The sequence below is a fragment of the Lampetra planeri genome, chromosome 22 (assembly GCF_965212315.1).
Source record: "Lampetra planeri chromosome 22, kcLamPlan1.2.h2, whole genome shotgun sequence".
NCBI lineage: Eukaryota > Metazoa > Chordata > Hyperoartia > Petromyzontiformes > Petromyzontidae > Lampetra > Lampetra planeri.
In genome coordinates this window covers 12,066,991-12,086,670 of record NC_136128.1, presented here as the reverse complement: position 1 = coordinate 12,086,670, position 19,680 = coordinate 12,066,991, and the positions used below count along the sequence as shown (strand labels likewise).

Below are 19,680 nucleotides of genomic sequence, written 5' to 3'. Positions count from 1 at the left end.
AGCACCGCAGGGCATCGACTCGCTCGCGCAAGAGACGGCGTTTTAATTCGTGGACGTTGTACGCAATTCGGTTCACGTGAATATCTGCAGCCGCTAGCGCAGCGGTGGAAAGGACTCGAAGTCCGACAGGCTGGAGACGGCCCGCCACTCCGTGGCTCCGGCCCCACGGACTCGGGAGGCCGATCACGTGGTACGGGCTGCAGGCGGGGGTCTCCCCGTCACCGCGAGCATCGTAGCCGGCGGCCTCCTTGGGAACCGCGCCGTGCGTGTCACGTGACGGGGCTCAGCTGGCACGCGCCTGGCTGTGGTGGTGCAGGAGAAGCGAGGAGACGGTGGTCGAGTGGAAGCTGCAAGCGGGGTCTGGGTGCTTTATAATGTCCTGAGTGTGGTGTGAGACATTAGAGTCGGATGGGTTGGTGCGTGAGGTGTGAGATGTAGGTGGCTGATGGGTAGGGTGTGGAGTGAGTAGGATTGACTCATGGTTTGGGGTACCAGAAACACGGTAAATATTTTTTGTGGGGGCCTTCAAGATCCAATGCGCCGGGCTGCAGCCCCGATGAGGTCCCCAGAACGGGTGAGCGAGGAGGCGTTCGTCTGCGCCGCGTGCCCGACTCTCACCGCGGTCAGGTAGCGTGGGCGGTACTGCAGCGCTCCGAAGAGGCCCAGGATGAGCATGAGGATGTGCAGGAAGTTGGCGAGGATGGGCGCCCACTGGTAGCCCAGGAAGTCGAAAATCTGCCGCTCCACGGCCGTCACCTGTCGCGTGCAACGTTACAGGGAGAGGGGGGGGCGTGAAAGCGGCCGTGAGAGTGGCGGCAAGACAGACGGAGGGGAAGTGGAATCGTGCGCGCGCGTGGATTCGCACTCATCGACGCGCGTGCCTCCTCGGAGGAGGCGTTTGATCGCTCGCTCCGTTCGCAGCTGGACGAGATGTCATCGTGGCGCTTGAGGTGTGACACCTCGAGGTGATCTCGCGCGTGATGAAGTCGTCGCCTTGGCGAATTCTTCGAGCGCTGGGGTTTTTGTAACCACCAAGAACTAAGCAACCAATTATACTTTTCAAAAAAATGTAACCCTACATTTAAAATCGTAGTTCAATTCATCCTATTATTATTATTCACATTTAGTCGTGAGTTAGAGGCACTCCGATGCGGTTTTCTGTAAGTGCAGATATTCATCCTCCTATCCGTAGGGTTTGTTTTATTGCGAGAAGAAGAGTGACCCAGAAGCGATGGAGAGTTCATCCTCTAATCCGCGTCTATCCGTGGAAAACCTCGCTTCTATTTATTATTTTCATTTTCACGAAAATGGTCCACCAAGAGCGCCTTCGTCTGCGGCTTTAGCACCTTCCCCGCCTGGCCGCTGATCTCTTGGTAACAACCCGGGGCCCGTTTGTCGTGGGGAGTCTTTGCTTGCAACGGTGTTAGCCGGAGCATCTGATTTATTGGCTCAGATAACCGAGGACGCAGCATCGCAGGGAGCGAACGCCTTCCGCACTGGGCGCCGTGCGTAATGGGTTTTGGTCGTAAAACGTCTACGATGGTTAAAATCGGTTTTTTTTTTCTTTAGCATTCCCGGCAACAGCGTGGATAAAACAAACACACAAACTTAAAAAAAACTAATGTTTAACGGGTTTGCGCCACGTGTAGAAACACAACACGTTCAGCTTATAAACTCACAGATACAGGTAACTGCCGCAGCGGCAAAATGCCGAGCAGCGCCACTGGACTTGCAATCCAGAGGCCCCCAGTTCAATTCCATCTCCCGGCGTGGAAGTTCAAACAATAGCGCTAGTTTCTTACACCCCCCTCCCCCATCAACTCTCTCCATCCAGCGGTACGCATGGTCGACGAGCAAGGTCGCGCGTGATGGGGCAGAGTGTGAGTACGCCCACCTCTTACGACTAAAATTCCACGCGGAATCGGTCACTGGTCCCTGTTCGGTAAAAACCGGCCGTAGATTCTGAAATATCTCGGAAGGAGTGGGCGCACCCACACTTTACCCCACCGCACGCGACGCGCGATCGACTAACAGCGGACAGTGGTGGACGTCTTTGTACCCCTGGGCGGACAGAGGCGGTAGAGCCGGGGAGGGGGGGGGGGAGATAATTTAAGAACCTTACGCCATTCTTAGAGTGCCGCGCCGAGAGATCGAACCAAGCCGGCGACCAGCGCGCCAGCTATTACAACACCTTAGCATCCAGCTGTCTGTCGTTCGATATTCATCTTGTCCGCGTGCATGACGTGTCCCGGTTTTTTCGTCGTCGTCGCCGTCACCGCTGTTGTTGTTACGTGACAGGTGGCAACCCAATTTGCTCCACGAGAGGCCATGGCCGGGAACGGTGACGGCGGCAGGGACGCCGTCTCCGAGCCGGAGGCGGAGTGGGGTTAACAGCGCCGCGACATCTTAATGCAATCACTGCGGCGGTCCCAGCGTTCCATTATCACTTCGCGTTTCTCATCAGGACCTAACGCGTCCCGCGGGATGCGAAGGGAGGCAGGTGCCGAGCGGGTTTTTTTTTCTTTCGTGAAACGTATTTATTTATTTGCTTCTTTTTGTTGTTGTTGATGCCCGGGCTTTGTGTTATGCGCTTTGCTGCCGCCGTGCGCTCTAACGGGTTATTCCGGGATGCAACCGCAAAATCATCATCATCGACACCATCAGAAGCAGCAGCAGCACCATCAGCGTAAGACACCGGGAGAGAGCATTGTCACGCCGACGGCTCGTGATCAGAAGGCGCCTTTTTGTGATCGTAAAATACCTCGCCGCAACATTTCACACAACGTATGAGCGGTGCTGTTGTACGGCGCGTGTGAGCACCGAGGACTATAACAGAACGAGTGCATTCAACACGCAGCCCTTCGCGATGAATTCATCATCGTTTTTGTGGACCACACCGCCTGAACAAAAGAAATGCGTGTCATAAGCCCCCCCTCCCCGTCCACCCGACACGGTTGTCACGTGATGAACACACGTGCCAATGTTTTACTCCTTCAGAACACCGTCCTTGCGTTAAATGTTCAACAATGTTATACAATGTTGAACAATCTTACCAAATTGTGATGTTGTGAATTTCTCCCCAACATACCGGTGTGCTAAAGCAGTCATACATTTGGCACGCTTACGTGATGACTTCATTGATTGTCTGTGTCGCGTGGGGGAGAGTTTGTGACACAGCATTTTAATTGCAAGATCAAACCCAAAAATCAGTTACGAATCGAACCCGGGGGGCTGGCGTGCATGTATGTTGAACTTCTTTCGCACCGCACGTAGCCAACCACCATGTTATTCGGAGAGTGCGTCGAGTAGCGCGCTAACCGCTGCACCACCACTCCCCACCGCCGCACACATGCAAATTTCGTCCCCAGTCGCTCGGTCTTTTCCATTTAAATGTGAACAACAACAACAACAACACAGGGGGAGGGGTCGTTTATATTTGTAGAATTCCTGACCTCCGCCGACCTCCCAGAGCGCACACCTTCATTCGGAGATTTTCTCGCAGCCGCTGCTGATATTTTGACTTTAACTCAGCACCGCGCTCGCAACGCCGAGCGCACGCCACTCCACTGCTGGACGAGTGGCCCGTCCACTCGCTCGACGCTGCGGGTCTCGGGGTGATGATTCGTACGCACGTCCAGCCACGTCGGCCAGTGCGGGTTGATGAGGGCGGGGAACGCAGACGTGACAGCAGAGTACAGTACAACAATGTAGTGTTGCTTCACTGCTCTCTGCCACCGCACAGCAGCCCGTAACGCGTGTGCCGCGCGGCGCGCGTCCGTCCAAGCACTCTCTCGGCTCAAACCCCGCTCAGCGTCCCAGATCTGACGATCAGATCGCGACCGTTCCGGGCGATTTGGATCATAGGCAGCAACACACCGAGCATGGGAGCTGTATTCAATTAAGTTCCCGAAGAAGCTCCCAGCACGTGGTACGAAACGTCGGGCATCGTGCCGAGCAACTGGAGAGCACCGCGGAGATGGGGTGGCTTCTTTCACGGGGGGGGGGGGGGGGGGGAGCGGTGGCGACTGGGACAGCAGCCGCCGAGGAATCTGAGAGTCGGTGGCGTCAGTGGCTCTGGCTGGCGGAGGGGAGCTGAGGGGGGTAAGGGGGCAGCTGCTGCCCAGGACAGGTGCAGGGTGAGGGTTCGCTACCCTCCCCATGGGGCAGGAATTTTGGGCCGAGACCGTTTGGCGGTCTCAGACCACGCGCTCGCCCGGTGGCCACCGCACACGCTCGCACCCGTGTAGCTGTCACACGGACAGCGTGCCAGTGAGGAGCGGAATGCTGCACTGCGTGTGCGTGTGTGTGCGTGTATGTACGTGTGTGTGTGTGGGTGCGTGTGTGTGTGCGTGTGTGTGCGTGTGTGCGTGTGTGCGTGTGTCGGAGAGGAGCGGTGGAGCGGCGGTTAGCGCGTTGCGCTACGATACCCGGTGACTCCAGTTCGATTCCCGCTCACTGCCAAAACCGGTCCTGGGCCTCCGCTAGGTCGACTCAGCCTGAAATGAGTACCTGGTGCGGTGTGTAAACATCGCCGCTGGGGAGACAAAGGCGACCGGGCGTGGTGCTGGCCACCCACCCCCTCGTGTGCCGTACCGGCCTTCATAGGTGCTACTCGCTAACAACACTTGCACCTACAATCTGTCAAGGCTACACGGGGGATCTTTGTCGTTTAGTGTCAGGGCCGCTGACAGGGTGCGGGAGTCGTTGTTGTTCGGCGAGCGAATGGCTCCCGCTGGTTTCGTCACAGACAGACGACGGCACCAAGAGGCAGAGACGGACCGAGAAACTTGCCAAGGGGGCAGCAATTCAGATGTGTTAAGATTGTAAAAAATGATGCCCTTTGTTTTCCATGCCAAAAAACAATACCTAATGTACTACTGTCTCTGTCAATAATAACAATCCATCCCCGCCCGGACGACCATGGATCCACCCCGCATCTGTGTTGTCCATCAACAGCAACAAGTCAACACGTCCATCAATAACACTGCCCTAATATACAAGCATTATATATATCAGGTGACGTTTCAGGCAACGGCTCTTCTTCAGAGTAGTAGTGTGTGATCGACAAACGTGTTAAAATTGTATATTGTTGTTGTATTATGTGTGCGTGTGCACCACTGCCAACAACAGAGCACCGCGAGATCTTAGTGGTTTTTTTTTGTTTAAATCGTCTCCAGTCTTGTTTGGGTGCACGGAGACCACCCATCCGAGAACGATCCGGGCTCAAGCTGCCCGGATCTGACGATCTGCCGCAGGCGACACCCCGGCAGGCTACGAGGACACAATCAATCACGGTTGCGATCTCTGCACTTTAACAAACCACGCACACACATCGCCCAATGCTTTACGGCCGGGCTTTGCCGTAAAACGTGGAACATTTTCGCCTGGAAACGTGGTGCGGTGCGATTCGCTCGGGCGGTCATCGGATCGGCGCCGTGATGTAGACGCTTCGGAACAAAGGGAGGTGTCCGGTAAATCCCGCCGTGATTTCCTTCGCGGAGCTCCACGGCTCAGCCAACGTCAAATCCTGTGTCCGTGGGCCCCCTTCGCCCACGAATTATTGAGCCTCAACAACAACAACACGCAGGGAAAAAAGGGGGGGAAATCCATCGCCGCCTCCCCCTCCTCCTGCTCCTGCTCCCAACCACTGGGCGCGAACGTCGGACGCCACCCTCCCCCCTTCATCCCCCATAACCCCCCTCTTCATCCCCCCTTTCATGCCCCCCCTTGATCCCCCCTCCACCCCCCCTTCATGCCCCCCCCTTGATCCCCCCTCCACCCCCCCCCCCCCCTTCATGCCCCCCCCTTGATCCCTCCTCCACCTCCCCTTCACCCCCCCCTTTGATCCCCCCCCTTCACCCCCCTTCACCCCCCCCCCTCCAACCCCCCCCCCCTTCATCTCAAGCGAATCGAGAAGGCGGAACACTGTGGCCCTGACGTGCACGAGAGTGATTCGGTACAACGTTCATTAACTCTCAACAGTTCATTGGCAAAGTTAATTAGAGCTCACCACTGTGAAGGATGATGGCTCGCCGGTTTTTTTTTTGTGTTGCAAGGAAATACAAACACGCGGTGTTGTGGATGCTAATCAGCAATTAGCTTCCGATGCACGGCCCATAGGGTTCCTTTCCACTTGCAGCAGGGAGTCATTGAAGCGTGCGAATCTCTGATGTTGCTTTCGACTTGTGCCGCGTGTTGGTTCTTCGTGGTGCTCGACGTTTCGCTCCGACGTTTTGGGAGCTTCTTCGGGAGCTCGGAGAAGGCACTTCACGGTTCTCTTTTAACACATCAGGGCACGGCCGTCTATATAACCTGCGGCGTGATCACCAGTCTGTCAACTCGCACATCAAAATTGGTATTTTCGAACGTTATGATATTCTTTATCTAGTCAATCATCTACTTTTATAGGATGGGTTTGTGTGTGTGTACTGTAGAGTGATTGGCGAGCCGGCAGAAAGAACTCGCTGCGCTTGAGAACTCAGGTTTAACCGCGGGAGAGTGAAAGCTGGACTCGGCACCAACAGGTCCGGTTCAGCCCTCTATAAAGTCAACCAATTATTCACCCAGAAACTAGAAGACGCTGTCAGGATGTGCAACGAAACGTCGGACATCGTGCCGAACCTCGCGCGGCACAGCCCAGCCGCTAGCACGTACGGCAGTGGTGACACAAAGAGAGCCGTACCTCACGATCCGGCTCCTCGTTTCCTTCACTTGAGACGGCGGCTCTTCCACTGCTTCTCGCTGCTCTGCACTGGGAGCGCGACCACGCGGCGTGGCGCCAAGTGGCGTCACGCCGCCGCCTCGCGCCGCCTCGTCAACGCGGCAGAGCCACCGGCGGTGGGCTCCAGGGAGTGGCACGGACGGGCATCGCCCTAATTAGCCACGCGCGTTGCGCTATCGGGGCCGGCCGGTGCGTAATTGGCGATACCTTAACCCCAATTTGTCTCGCACTTGAGAGTCCGCCTCTTGGCTCAAGTGGCCCGTTATCGTCGTTAAAGGAAGGAGAAAACCCACCGTGACAATGTGCCTGACCGCGTCGGATCTCAGCAGCTAAGCCCGTCGAGTCTGCTTAGTGGGTGGGACGGGTGACCACCGTGCACGTCAAAGGAACGCCCCGAGTGTAGATACGACGAGTTTTGAAATGAGTAGTTCTGTAACGTCACCTTCCGAGGCCGTTCTTTAACTCGCGCTGGTGCAGCTAACACCATGGGACTCTGGGAGAGCGATGGGAAATACACGCGCGAGAAATTACAATTCTCCTTGCGCCATCGGCGTCACGCCGTGAGACAGAGACATTATACAGCCAGTGCATCACCCTGCGTCGTTCTCTGCCCATTTACGCGGACGGAGAATAGCCCCAGAAGAAGCCAGCACACGATTACCAATTTGAGGTCACGCCAGGGTCACAGCGTGTATCTATGACCTGTAAAGTGTCAACTCCCTGGACGTGGAAAAGCGAAAGACGAGGACTTCTTCACAATTCTGGCAAATCGGCCGATGTAATCACCAGCGACACGCCACGGTACTCAAATTGTAAATGTCGTGGGTTTGCCCTCCAACACACCGATGTGCCGAAGTAGTAACCTTTATGATGGGTAATATTCGCCGCGAAAGCCTACGCATTAAGCAGCCCACGTGTTAAATGGGAAACCGGATTTGAATGCTTTGGCGTTTTCCCAGATTCGAACCCCTAAACCCTAACGGACCGTGACCACCCAAGGATTTCCTCGCCTGCCCAGTGACGGCCACTGTGAGCCCGCGGGGGCGCCGGGGAACAATTGAGGCGCCTTCCCATTACCGGGCCTCGAATCGGGAGCCAGTCCCGCGAGAGTCTTTGTCAGTTCGAGTCGGGTGGCGAGAGTGGCCAGGCGAGGCTGCTCTTTTCTTCGCGCCCACAAGAGGGGAACGACATTTTTATTCTTGATTTTTGTTGTAGATTTTTTTCCTCTCTCTCTCTCTACCTTCCACTGAGCACCAAGCCTGAGCGGGTTTTAATCACTTGTCCCATCTCGTGTCTCATCTTGTGTCCCACCTCGTGTCCCATCTCGTGTCCCACCTCGTGTCCCATTTCGTGTCCCATCTCGTGTCCCACCTCGTGTCCCGCCTCGTGTCCCACCTCGTGTCCCACCTCGTGTCCCACCTCGTGTCCCATCTCGTGTCCCATCTCGTGTCCCATCTCGTGTCCCATCTCGTGTCCCATCTCGTGTCCCACCTCGTATCCCACCTCGTGTCCCACCTCGTGTCCCATCTCGTGTCCCGCCTCGTGTCCCGCCTCGTGTCCCACCTCGTGTCCCACCTCGTGTCTCATCTTGTGTACCACCTCGTGTCCCACCTCGTGTCCCACCTTGTGTCCCACCTCGTGTCCCATCTCGTGTCCCACCTCGTGTCCCACCTAGTGTCCCATTTCGCTTAACTCCCGGCCGCGATCGTAGCTGCTGCACGCACGGAAGAGGTCGATTCTCTTGACCCTGACGCGTGTACCCTCATCGCGCTGGTCAGATTCGCTGTGTTCATCTCGGCCTGGTGCTCTGCTGCTGCTGTTGTTGTTGTTGATATCCCTTTCCACATTAATTTGACTGCCTTGAATGCCCTCGTCTGTCGGTTAAAAGGTGCAGGCGCAACCCTGCAAGTCTTCGCCCAAGCCATTGCCGGTGGAAGAGCCTTCGCCAGAGGGAGCCCTGCCACGTTGGCCAGATGTCTTTGAAGTGGTGTGCTTACCCACTCTTTACCCCACCACACCACACCCGCCGATGTTACTGACTGTGGTGTACCCCATGTACACTGCTGAGATAGTGATCGGGGGATTTACGAAACTTGCAGCATTGTGTCACCTGATAGACAACCGTGACATCTTTACGTTGTTTATAAACACTCATTAGGCGGCTGTAAACATCTCAATATATAGAGGAATGCAGAGCTGGGGCGATCGTTGATGGCGCCGCTTGCTCACCGTCTAGTTGCGACGCAAATTTGCACGAATGACGACGACGCTTCACATACAACTAAACATAGGGGTCACCGTGCTTGCGGCAAAAAAACCGGTAACCGTTATATCTTTCAATTCTATTCACGCGGTTACCAGAATGCAACGAAAAAACATCAATTGTACGCGCACGAGAGGGGAGAGGGAGTTCCCTGCGACCGTGACCCCTCTCTCTCTCCCTGTCTCTCTCTCCCTGTCTCTCGCGTCTCGTTGTCAACTACCCCGGACACTTTAAATACGCGAGCCCCTGTGATCAGTGCCCATAGCTGCTCGATGTGCTCTCAATGTCTTTCTTTTGAAATTCGAACTGTCTCAGAGACGGAGGGCCAAGCAAGGGGACTTGGCGAAGTGGGGAGGGGACGGCGTGGCGGGGATGGATCTGGGTTCACCCCGGGGGGGTGTGAGACACGGCGCAGGGAGTGGGTGTGCTTGTCGGCGCGATGGGGGGACGTGTGGGTGAGTGGGGAGCGGTGGCGCATTGGTCTCGGCGCTGACTGCCCTCCGAGTTCGATTCCCGCTCACGGCCAACGCCAGTGGCGATTATCTGAACCAGTCTTGAGCCTCCTCTAGGTCAACCCAGCCTCAAGTTAGTAGCTTCTGCGATGTATGTTGAATTTATTTCGCACCGTACGTAGCCGATGTGCAAACATTGCCACCGGGGAGACAAAGGCGGCCGGGCGTGGTGTTGGCATCCCAACCCCCCGTGTGCCGTGCCGGCCTTCATCGGTGCCACTTGCTAACAGCACTTGCCCCAACAGTCTGTGAAGGCTATACGGGGGGGGGGGTAATTTGTTGTTGTGCTTGTGTCCACGCACGCGTCTGTGTCTGTGTGTGTAGCGAAGATCAGCGGCAAACTCGCACCCAATGTCGGCAGCAGGGCTCCGTGTCCCCTACCCATCACTCAGTGCCGCACCACGAGCCCCATTCTCGTGTCCCGACACCGCGGGCGTCCCGGGGGCACGTGGCCAGCAGCCAGATCGCCCGCGACTCTGTTGGTCTCCGTCCAGAGCAGAGCGTGCACGTGTTGGGCAGGGCATGGGTGTTGTTGTGAGTTGGGCATGAACGTGTTGGGCAGGGCATGGGTGTTGTTGTGAGATGGGCATGCACGTGTGGGGCAGGGCGTGGGTGTTGTTGTGAGATGGGCATGCACGTGTTGGGCAGGGCATGGGTGAATTGAGTAGATCATTGGCGTGTGTGTATGGGCAAGGGTGTATTGAGAAGGGCATGCATTTCGTAAGTGCTTCTTAAGGAGTGGTGGGACAGAGTATCCGGGAGAAAATCCACACACACACACGCGCACTTAGCACGGGGTAACACTCAGAAGCCCGTTATTTATGTAGGGCCTCATTAATGTGTAATTGCCTTCTATGGAGGCGCGCGCGCACAGACGCGCACGCGCGCAGCCGAGACCACGTGGGCCCGCTGACGCCTCTCGGCTCACTGTGAGCACGACGGCGCTCGAGCCGGGAGTGCTGCTGCCGCCGTCGGCGTGAAGAGTGCCTGTCCGTGGGGAAATCGGCGCGGGAATAATGAAAAAATGACAAATACTTCGCGAATGTTGCACGAGGAAGAATCCTCGTGCAAGCCGGTGCGCGGATTTTCCGTCCTTCTAAATGGGCTTCATCAATTCCGACTATGAATGTGTTTTACTAAGGCTTCGGTTTTTTCGCGGGGGGGGGGGGGTGGAGGGGGAGGGCTCCTGTGACCGCATCAATTTGCGCCTTTGTCGACTGCCGCTTCGGAGTCCACAGAGGCGACGGGAGGAGTTGGATGCGGGCAGCACAGCGGCGGTTGGGACGACCGCTCGGGTTGGTTTGGCGCGGCACGGGTCCAGCACGGGTTTTCTGGTCACACCCAGAGCCGTGTTGATGCTACGAGGGGCCGAAGTCAAATAGGTTGAATGGGGCTAATTGTGTGTTACATATTGCAATTTTTGTTATGAAGACCACAAACGTATTTATGTTTTTATCTATGCAAATTAAAAACATCGCATGTATTCGACTCAAAGTAAATTCATCAAACATAAATCGCTCACAGCGCTAATTACTCAAGCAAGTTTTGTTTTCTTTCCCCGAGCTTCACGACCACTGCCATCGTCGTTGAAAGCGAGACGATTCCCGACGGCTGCGCTCGCGTCGCTCATCAGCTGTTACCTCCACGTGGAACGGGGCGCCTCAAGGAGGACCTACAACATCATCGGAATATTTCAGAATATTTATTTATACTGCAGGACTCCGATGAGCTATGAAGCTATTTTTTTTACCACAGATGTCCAGTTGTTGAGAGCCGTATTATTAGCCTCGTGGTGAGCCAATCAGCAGGCATTATTACAGTTCGACTTGAAATAGTTTATGTCTGGATCATCTGGAAGGCTTTATCGCTGAGTCTAATGGATAGAATTGATTTTCCATGCAGATTTGGAGACACTTATCTGCGACCAGTGGGGAGTGATATCTACACCGGTCCTAGGTATCTCCTCCCTCCCCACGCCCACCAAAGGCAAAGACAAATATCCCCCGTATAGCCCTTAACAGACTGTGGGGGCAAGTGCTGTTAGCGAGGACCTATGAAGGCCGGAACGGTACACGAGGGGGTGGGGTGGCTACCACCACGTCCGACCGCCTTTGTCTCCCCAGTGACGATGTTTACACATCACACCAGGTACTCATTTAAGGCTGAGTTGACTTAGGGGAGGCCCATGACAGCTTCAGATAACCGTCACTGGTGTTGGCCGTGAGCGGGAATCGAACTCGGGTCGCCGGCTTTGTAGCGCGGCAAGATAACCACCACACCACCGCCCCCCCCACCACCCCTCCCACCATCCCCCGCACCACCACCCCCCCACCACCGCCCCCCCCACCGCCCCCCCACCACCGCCCCCCACCACCACCGCCCCCCTCCCCCACCACCTCCCCACCACCACCCCCCCACCACCGCCCCCCCCACCACCGCCCCACCGCCCCCCCACCACCGCCCCCCACGACCACCACGCCTATACCAATCTGCATTGACCCATCGTAGTGAAGTATGACGAATAACCTCCATATCTATTTATTTTGTAAAGCCCTTGAAGATATTTTGATGGGAAATGCGCTTTTAGAAAATTAAGATTGTTGTTGTTAAACGTGAGACGTGAGAACGGTGGCGTTCGGAGGGTTTTCACTCAGCAGTGGATAAATCTCTGACGATCATGATGGTGAATGTCCTTCACCAACCCCCGCACCGAGCAGCGTGATGACGCGTGATTAAACGAATCCCCCCATCACTGACAACGGTAATAGGGGGAGGAAGGCCTTCATCCAGCAGTGGATTGACAATGGGCTGCAAATCATGATGATGATGATGATGGGTATAAGGAACGCGAGCACCCACCGACGCTGAACCGGAGCTCGCACCCCTCACGTCCCTGCGCCTAATGACCCGTCGCGAGAATAATGCACGGTTAAAAAAAAAAATCTGAATTTTTATGAAATGTAAAAGATTAAAGAGGGCATCCCACAAAATGGATATTCACCTCCCCGCCCATAAATAATAAACAGCAGCTTGACGCGTTGCATTTGTCGTCCTAAAATAGCTAACGGCGCCACGCAAAGACAAAGATCACCCGTATAGCCTCCAGAGACTGTTGGGGCAAGTGCTGTTAGGGAGCACATATGAAGACCGGCACGGCACACGAGAGACACGGACCAAAACAAAGATCCCCCGTATAACCTCGACAGACTGTTCGAGCAAGTGCTGTTAGCGAGCACCTATGAAGGCCGGCACGGCACACGAGGGGGTGGGTGGCCAACACCGCGCTCGGCCGCCTTTGTCTCCCTAGTGGCGATGTTTACACACCGCGCACGGGCATATGTAAGACACAGATCCCCCGTGTAGCCTACATAAGCTGTTGGGGCAAGTGCCGTTACAGCGAGCAACCTATTAAGGTCTGAAGGGGTGGTGTGGTCAGCCACCACACCCGGCCCTCTTCCCAAACCTGATGTCTACACATCACACCTGATGCTCATTTAAGGCTGAGTCAACCTGGGGGATGCACACAGCCGATTCAGATATTCGCGGCTGGTGTTAGCCGTGAGCGGGAATCGAACTCGAGTCGCCGATATCGTAGCGCTGCGCCACCGCTCCCCACACAAACATACATATACATACGCACGCGCGAACGGACACACACACACACACGCGTACACAAACGCACGCTGGCAGTTGACGCTTCATGCATTGCGAGAGTGAGCGTTGTGTGCTCGGGCGTTTTAATGAAATATTGTACGGGAGATCACTCCTGGAAAGAGATTCGCAGCTTGGCACATTACTCACTCCGCCACGCGCTCCGCCCGCGTGGCGCGCGACGCGTCGTGCGTGGGCCTCCGGGCCGAGCTCTGGGGGCCTTTCGCCTCCTTCTCTCTCTCTCTCTGCGAGGCGACCGCGCGTCTGGGGAGGCTTCCAAGGGGACGACGCGGGGCAAGCCGCCACCGCCTCCCTCCGTCTTAGCCGAGGCAGCCGCCGTGGGGCGTCGCCACGCTCTGACGACGCTGCGGCCGCGTTGGCAGCGATGCGCAATGAGCGACAACAAGACGCGTCGCGGTGGCCGGGAAATGTTGACGAGCTCGCCTGATATGGAGCAAGGCCGTGAGTTCTGGCCCGAGCCTGCTGTATATTTGGAAGCGTGTGGCTGGTGTAGGACAAGCAGTTCAAAGACAATGCATGTGTAATTATCAGAGGATGTTTTACATTTTATAGGTTATTTTGGGTTAGATCGCGTAAATATATAAGTGTGTCGTTAAACCCGCCACCACCCGACACAGCCAACTTGTAAGGGTTGTCACGTAAACAGAACGTGGCCAATTTGTCACTAGTACAGCACACCGATGTGTTGGAGAGCCAAGCCGCAACATTTACTATCTGAGTACGACGTTTCGCCAGTAATTACAACTAGCTTCATCAGGCGACAACCAGAAGTGTGGTCACCCTACGCCTCCATGTAAGGAACGAAACAGGCGGACTTCTCCACAAATCTGGCTGTGGTGGTGGCGGGTTTTAACGACGCATTTATATATTTACGCGATCTAACCCCCCAAAATAACTTCTATTATGGATGATATTGGTCGCGAAAGCCTCCTACGTGTTAAACAGAGCATGTTTATTTTCATATTCGCCACAAGTACGTGTGGTTAATGCAGACTTGATACCCTGCAAAAGGTTCCTATTCTGTGTTTGAACATCTAAATACCTGTTTTATTGCCAGAAAGGGTAAAAAAAAATTCGTACTGTGATATTGGCAAAAACGATCCCATAATGTTCATTTGGGGTTTGCTGTTTTCCCCGTGGTCGCGTGAATTTTTCTCGGGGTTCCTCCGTTTTCCCTCTACATTTAGACACACGCGTTTAGAGGATTTGGTTGCTGATATAAATTTCCACACGCTGATAAGCCACTTCGTTGAGCTATCGTTTGTGGCCAGGTGGCTTCTGAAAAAGAGCTATACAGCTCAGCGGGCCTTACCTGGTAAAATACAAATAGTTAAATAGTTTAGCTAATTGGTTTAAATACCACAAGTGTGGCCTTAAAAGTGAAGACAACCTAATAAGCGACGTTTCATGCAATTTCCCTTCTTCGGAGCACATACATAGATAGGCCAGATGAATATATAGTGATAGTACGAGTTGCAGGCTGCACTCTACACTCACTGATCAGTGTGGTGAAGAATGGTAAGCGAGTGGGTGGGTGAGTGACCGAATTGATGTATGAGTGAATGGGTGAGTGAGAGAGTGAGTAGACGAGTTGATGGATGAGTGAGTGGGTGAGACATTCAAAATCTCAATTTTTGCATTAGCGTCGCAATAATAATAACAATGCCAATACAACACCACTTTCAACAATAACAATAGCAATACAATAACAATACCAATACAACACCACTTGCAACAATAATATTAGCAATACAATGATAATAACAATACAATAATAATAACAATGCAACACCACTTTCAACAATAATAATAATAACAATACAATAATAATAACAATGCAACACCACTTTCTCCTCTATCGCTATCGTGAGATATTCTTATTCTGCCCATGATGGATTTCGTTTTGTTTCTGTAATCAGAGGTGGCAGCCCTAGGCTGGGCGTCTTGCCCCGGGCAGTGGCTCAGCTAAAGCGGCGGCAGAAGATGGGGGCCCAGTGAGAAATCCCCCGGGACGAGGAGGAGGAGGTGTCGGCTTTCTGATCGACACGGCATGAGAGGCAGCATCTCATGGGCTCACGCTATTACCACCACCACCTCCGCCACTGTGGTGTTAGAGTGTGTGCGGGAGTGTATGAGGAGCCCCTTTGGGAGCTCCAGTGCTGTGTCGCAACCGAAGCTCGCCCTTTGCACGCTCCCGCTAGAGCTGCAATGGCAGATCCGATGGTTTCAGATCTGATGGTTTCAGATCCGATGGTTTCAGATCCGATGGCTTCAGTCGCGGCTTCTGCGAACATGCGCTCGAGTTGCCGGAGAAGCTCCCGGCACGGAACGAGATGGCGAACAACGGACGGCACGACCCGAAAACACATCGGAGATTGCGCGATTGATGACTCCGCCGAGCATCGGTTTAAACGGCCCGGCCAATCTGATATCGCTGAACACAGCCGAGGAATAGCACGTGCGCGTCTGTCCTCCACGTGTGCCGCTGGACGGGAGGTGATGGTCTGGGCTTGGCGGGGTGTGCGGGGCCCGAGTAATCGTTAACCAAAAAAAGTAGTTCGACTACAATTCGTTATCGCGGACTAATCGGCCCAGCTTCAGATTCCATCCGGAAAATGGACAATGGAGTCCATGCGCAGTAGTGTCCCGTGGTCGGGCCTGCGTGCCCACTGCTGTCCGACCACCGTCCTCCGCACTGTCGTCTACGATGCAATTCCGCCGTAATTTACCGCTCTTCCACAATCCACCGCTGGATGAAGGCATCCCCATATCGCGTGTCGGTCATGGGGGTGGTGAGAGTTTGGAGCGCGAGTCGCTTCACGTCAACGTCTCTGCACAGTGTTTTTGAGCAGCACTTGGCTGGGACAATAAAAATGTTTGACTTCTCTCTCTCTTTCTTGGCGCCTCGAAGCACTAATCATGAACGAGAGACCACAGATGAATTATTCAGCACTGCCTCTCCGCCCGCGTAATGGCTCGCAAACATTAGCCAAGCGCGAACTTCGGATGAGTTGCGCCTGGCTCCCATTTGGAATGTCGCAAGTTCAAATCCTGGTCAGAAGGCAACTCAGACCATCATCTTACTCGGGTGTAGATACAATTAGTACCGCTTCCTGGAAAGTTGTCGTAAAATAGATGTACTGGCTTGCCATGGAAATGTGGACATTTCCACAGGTGACTCAGCACTGCTAACAGGGATTTGACTTTTGTTGCTGCGTGCTTTGTGTGAGTGAGAGTGGTCTTATTTAAGAACAAAGATCCTAAATTTGCAGCCCACTGGCCAGATAAGACCCGCTAATTCATTTCACACAGCCCGTCACCACGCGATCTGTATCCATCACTTCCAGGACCCTAGCTGCACTGATCGAGCACTAGAGGGGAGCATTTTAAAAATAGCAATGACAAGAACCACAGCCTCGAACTTCTACGAAGTTTCGGACGGGAGTGGTGAATCACAGCGACTCACCACACCGCTGCTCCTGACGCCAACCGTCTGGCTGAAGCACCTCCTGGATCCTCTTCGTGCTAGCAGGGCCTAGGCCCCCCCACTCAGACCTGTGTCCCAGCTCTGGCTTCCACACGCCCGGCCTACGCAGTAACAACCTCTGGAAGCCGCAATCAGTGGAGATTGGTGGACCCGTGCCCACGGACGCGCCAGCCTCCCGCCTGCCCTTCAAGTGCCAACCACGCGCACTCTCACTTTCGGATGTTAATTTTCTAAAAATGTATTTTTTTCTTTCTCCAACGTATTCAAAAAAATATTTCCGCCGTCACCAAAATAATTTTTTTTTTTACCCGCCACTTATGATTCAGCGTGGGGTTGATTTTCATCCAGCAGTGTATAAGACAAAGGGGCTGTAAATGATGATCATCATCGTTGTCATTGTTAGATCGCGATAAGGATGCGAATGTGGAGCACGTGCTGAATGTGGAGCACGTGCTGTTCGAGCGGCTTGCTGGGCCATGAGCCCGCGGCTCGCTCTGCCAGCAGCAGCCGCAGCAGCAGCAAGAGGAAGTTTGTTTGGCAACGAGGCGGTTTTACATTTTACTCCGAGTGCCTAATCCAGTTTGTGGCGGGAAGAGGCGGCCGTAGATAATGACTTGCGCTCGTTCGCTTTATCTGCAGCTGGAATGGCTTACGCGCTAATCCTCCTTTAACCCTCTGTGTTGGCGCGTTCCCTTTTGGTAGGGGCAATTGTACCGACCATAGGTCTGCCATCGGCGATAGAGTGCGCTAAGCTGCCTATCTGCTCGGCTCACATGCTGAAGGAGGAGGGAGGAGGGAGATTTCCCAGCCGTACATGCGTCACACAGAAGCGCTGCGGATTGCCCCCCCCCCCCCCCTTTCCGCACAACAAACACAACACAACATTTTGTCGGAGCCGGAGCAGCGGGGAGTCTGCGGTGTCGTTAGCGGATCCCCTGCTGCGTTCGCTCGCCTTCAATTGGCCCCCGCCGCTCGAACGCAACGCGAATATGAAAATTGCGGCATCGTGCGCGCCGCAAGTGCTGCGTTTCTTTGTCTCTCCCCCCTCCCCCCAATGTGAACCCGATTTGTCACGAGATGGAAGAATGCATTCGGGTCTTCGGCGGAGCGGTGCGAGCCTTCTTCGTGTTCGAGAAGAGCCCGCAGAGGTGGAGATCACGTGACCTCTGGCGAGACCTCGTGGAGCGACGACTGGATCGGTGCGACATGAGGGGCGGGCAGCGCTTTCTCACCCGCCATAGAACATCGTGAGATGCTGCTGCTGCAGCTGCCGCGTCGATGTTTCTGAGGCTGCAGACCGGATAGCCGGAGCAAGTCAAATTGTCAGTGACTCTCCCACCCAGCAACCCAGTGACAACGTTGGCTCCACGTTGTCAGCCGCTGGGCCAACGTTGATCTCACGTCAACCAACGTTGGACAAACGTTCTGCATTGTTCACTGGAATGGCGCAGCGGGTTTGGCATGGGCGCCGATGCAAGAAATTAAACGAGCAACCCCCTCCACTCTCGCCCCCCCCCCCCGGTCCGCGTCTGGGTGCCACCCGCTCGTAGACCCTGGCGCAGTTGCACCGCCTGCGCAGGCGGCAGGCGGCCCAAGTCGCCGGTGATCGCCGCGCCTGCCCCGTGCGTCACCGCGACTCCGCTGGAATCCGAGTCGGGCAAAACAAAACATTAGCCGCGCGCGCGCGCGCGCGCGCTGCGCTACGGAGTCTAATGCGCTCAGATTTCCCCGCGTAATGAGCTGAGCGAGTAATGCCATTATCTACGCCATTATGTACAGTAATTGCCAATAGCTAATTGTTTAATTAGCCTCTCGTTTAACTCCCCCCCCCCCCCCGCTACTGCTGCCGTCACGTGACACCTTCTCCATCACCTCCCGGCATTCCCTGCATTCTCTTCTCTTTGCCCGCATGACGAAGACAAGCAGGGTGAAGGCGCAGCCCTGCACGTGCTCGCTCACATCACTGATGGCGGAAGGGCCTCCACTCGTGAGAGCTCTGCAGAGGCCCTTCTCGAGGATGTTTGGCCTACTCCTCAACATCACAAGACGTCTTGGAGGTAGTGAGCAGCCACACTTTACCCCACCCACCGCGCGTGAACATCCGATCGACTCCCTGTGGTCCACCCATCTCTGTTGCTGCGTGGACGGAGGCAGGGTAGAGACGGGGGCTGGGGGGGGGGAGATGGCATCGAAGTGGCGCGGGCCGTAGCGCTAGTCGAGTGGCGCTGATGGATCGTCGCTACAGCGAGATTGGGGCAACCCCCCCCCCTTCCCCATTTTAATTTACGGGTCAATAAATGAAAGCAATAAAAAAAACAATGCGTTGTGTTTTGCAATATACATAAATTATTTTGCAATATAATAAACAAAAATAAATAACGAGAAAAAAGTGTGGTAAGTAAATCAACAAATAAGTTGCCGTTGCTCGATTAACACGTGGCAGGCTTTCGCGACCAATATCCATTATAAAGGTTTATTTTGGGTTAGACCGCGTAAATGTGTCGTTAAACCTGCCACCACCCGACACAGCCAATTAGTAAGGTTTGTCACGTAAACACCGGAAACGTATTCACAAAGTTGGCTAATCGCCTGATGAAGCTTCTTATATCACTAGTGAAACGTCGTACTCGCATTGCAAATGTAGTGGGTTTACTCTCCAACACATAGCAGGTGTGCTGAAGTAGTCATTCATCCACGAGGGTCCCGCTACATTGGGATGTTTGGCCGATTACATTCGCGAGAATTTAGCTTCACGTTGGGAAGAAACTCAAAAACCCGTTCCCAACCTAGCGCGAATTTCGAAGGGGTTACATAGTAAATAAATACATCGCTGCACAGATGGATCCAATAATCCATTGCCGTGTTGCCATCTGGCCACCTTCCAGCCCTGTCTGGTAAACCGCATTCTAGCCGCTCGAGGCGTAAGCGAGTGTGACTGTTGTGTTTGGGTTTTGTGCTGTTTCGAGTTGCTGTGTTTTCTTTAATGCACGTAGCCTTACGCGCTGCAATTTTCTGTGTTCCGACA

The 19,680-nt window shown here is 54.5% G+C and overlaps 1 protein-coding gene across 1 annotated transcript in view; it reads right to left on the bottom strand.

The window, feature by feature from the left end:
- Window positions 1-19,680, bottom strand: part of LOC144725050 (sodium/potassium-transporting ATPase subunit beta-1-interacting protein 3-like) — a 75,489-nt gene that overhangs the window by 34,142 nt on the left and 21,667 nt on the right. Inside the window, exon 2 of the mRNA XM_078604494.1 lies at window positions 619-756. Within this exon, the coding sequence (XP_078460620.1) occupies window positions 619-756 (138 nt within the window). The remainder of the gene's footprint in view (window positions 1-618; window positions 757-19,680) is intronic.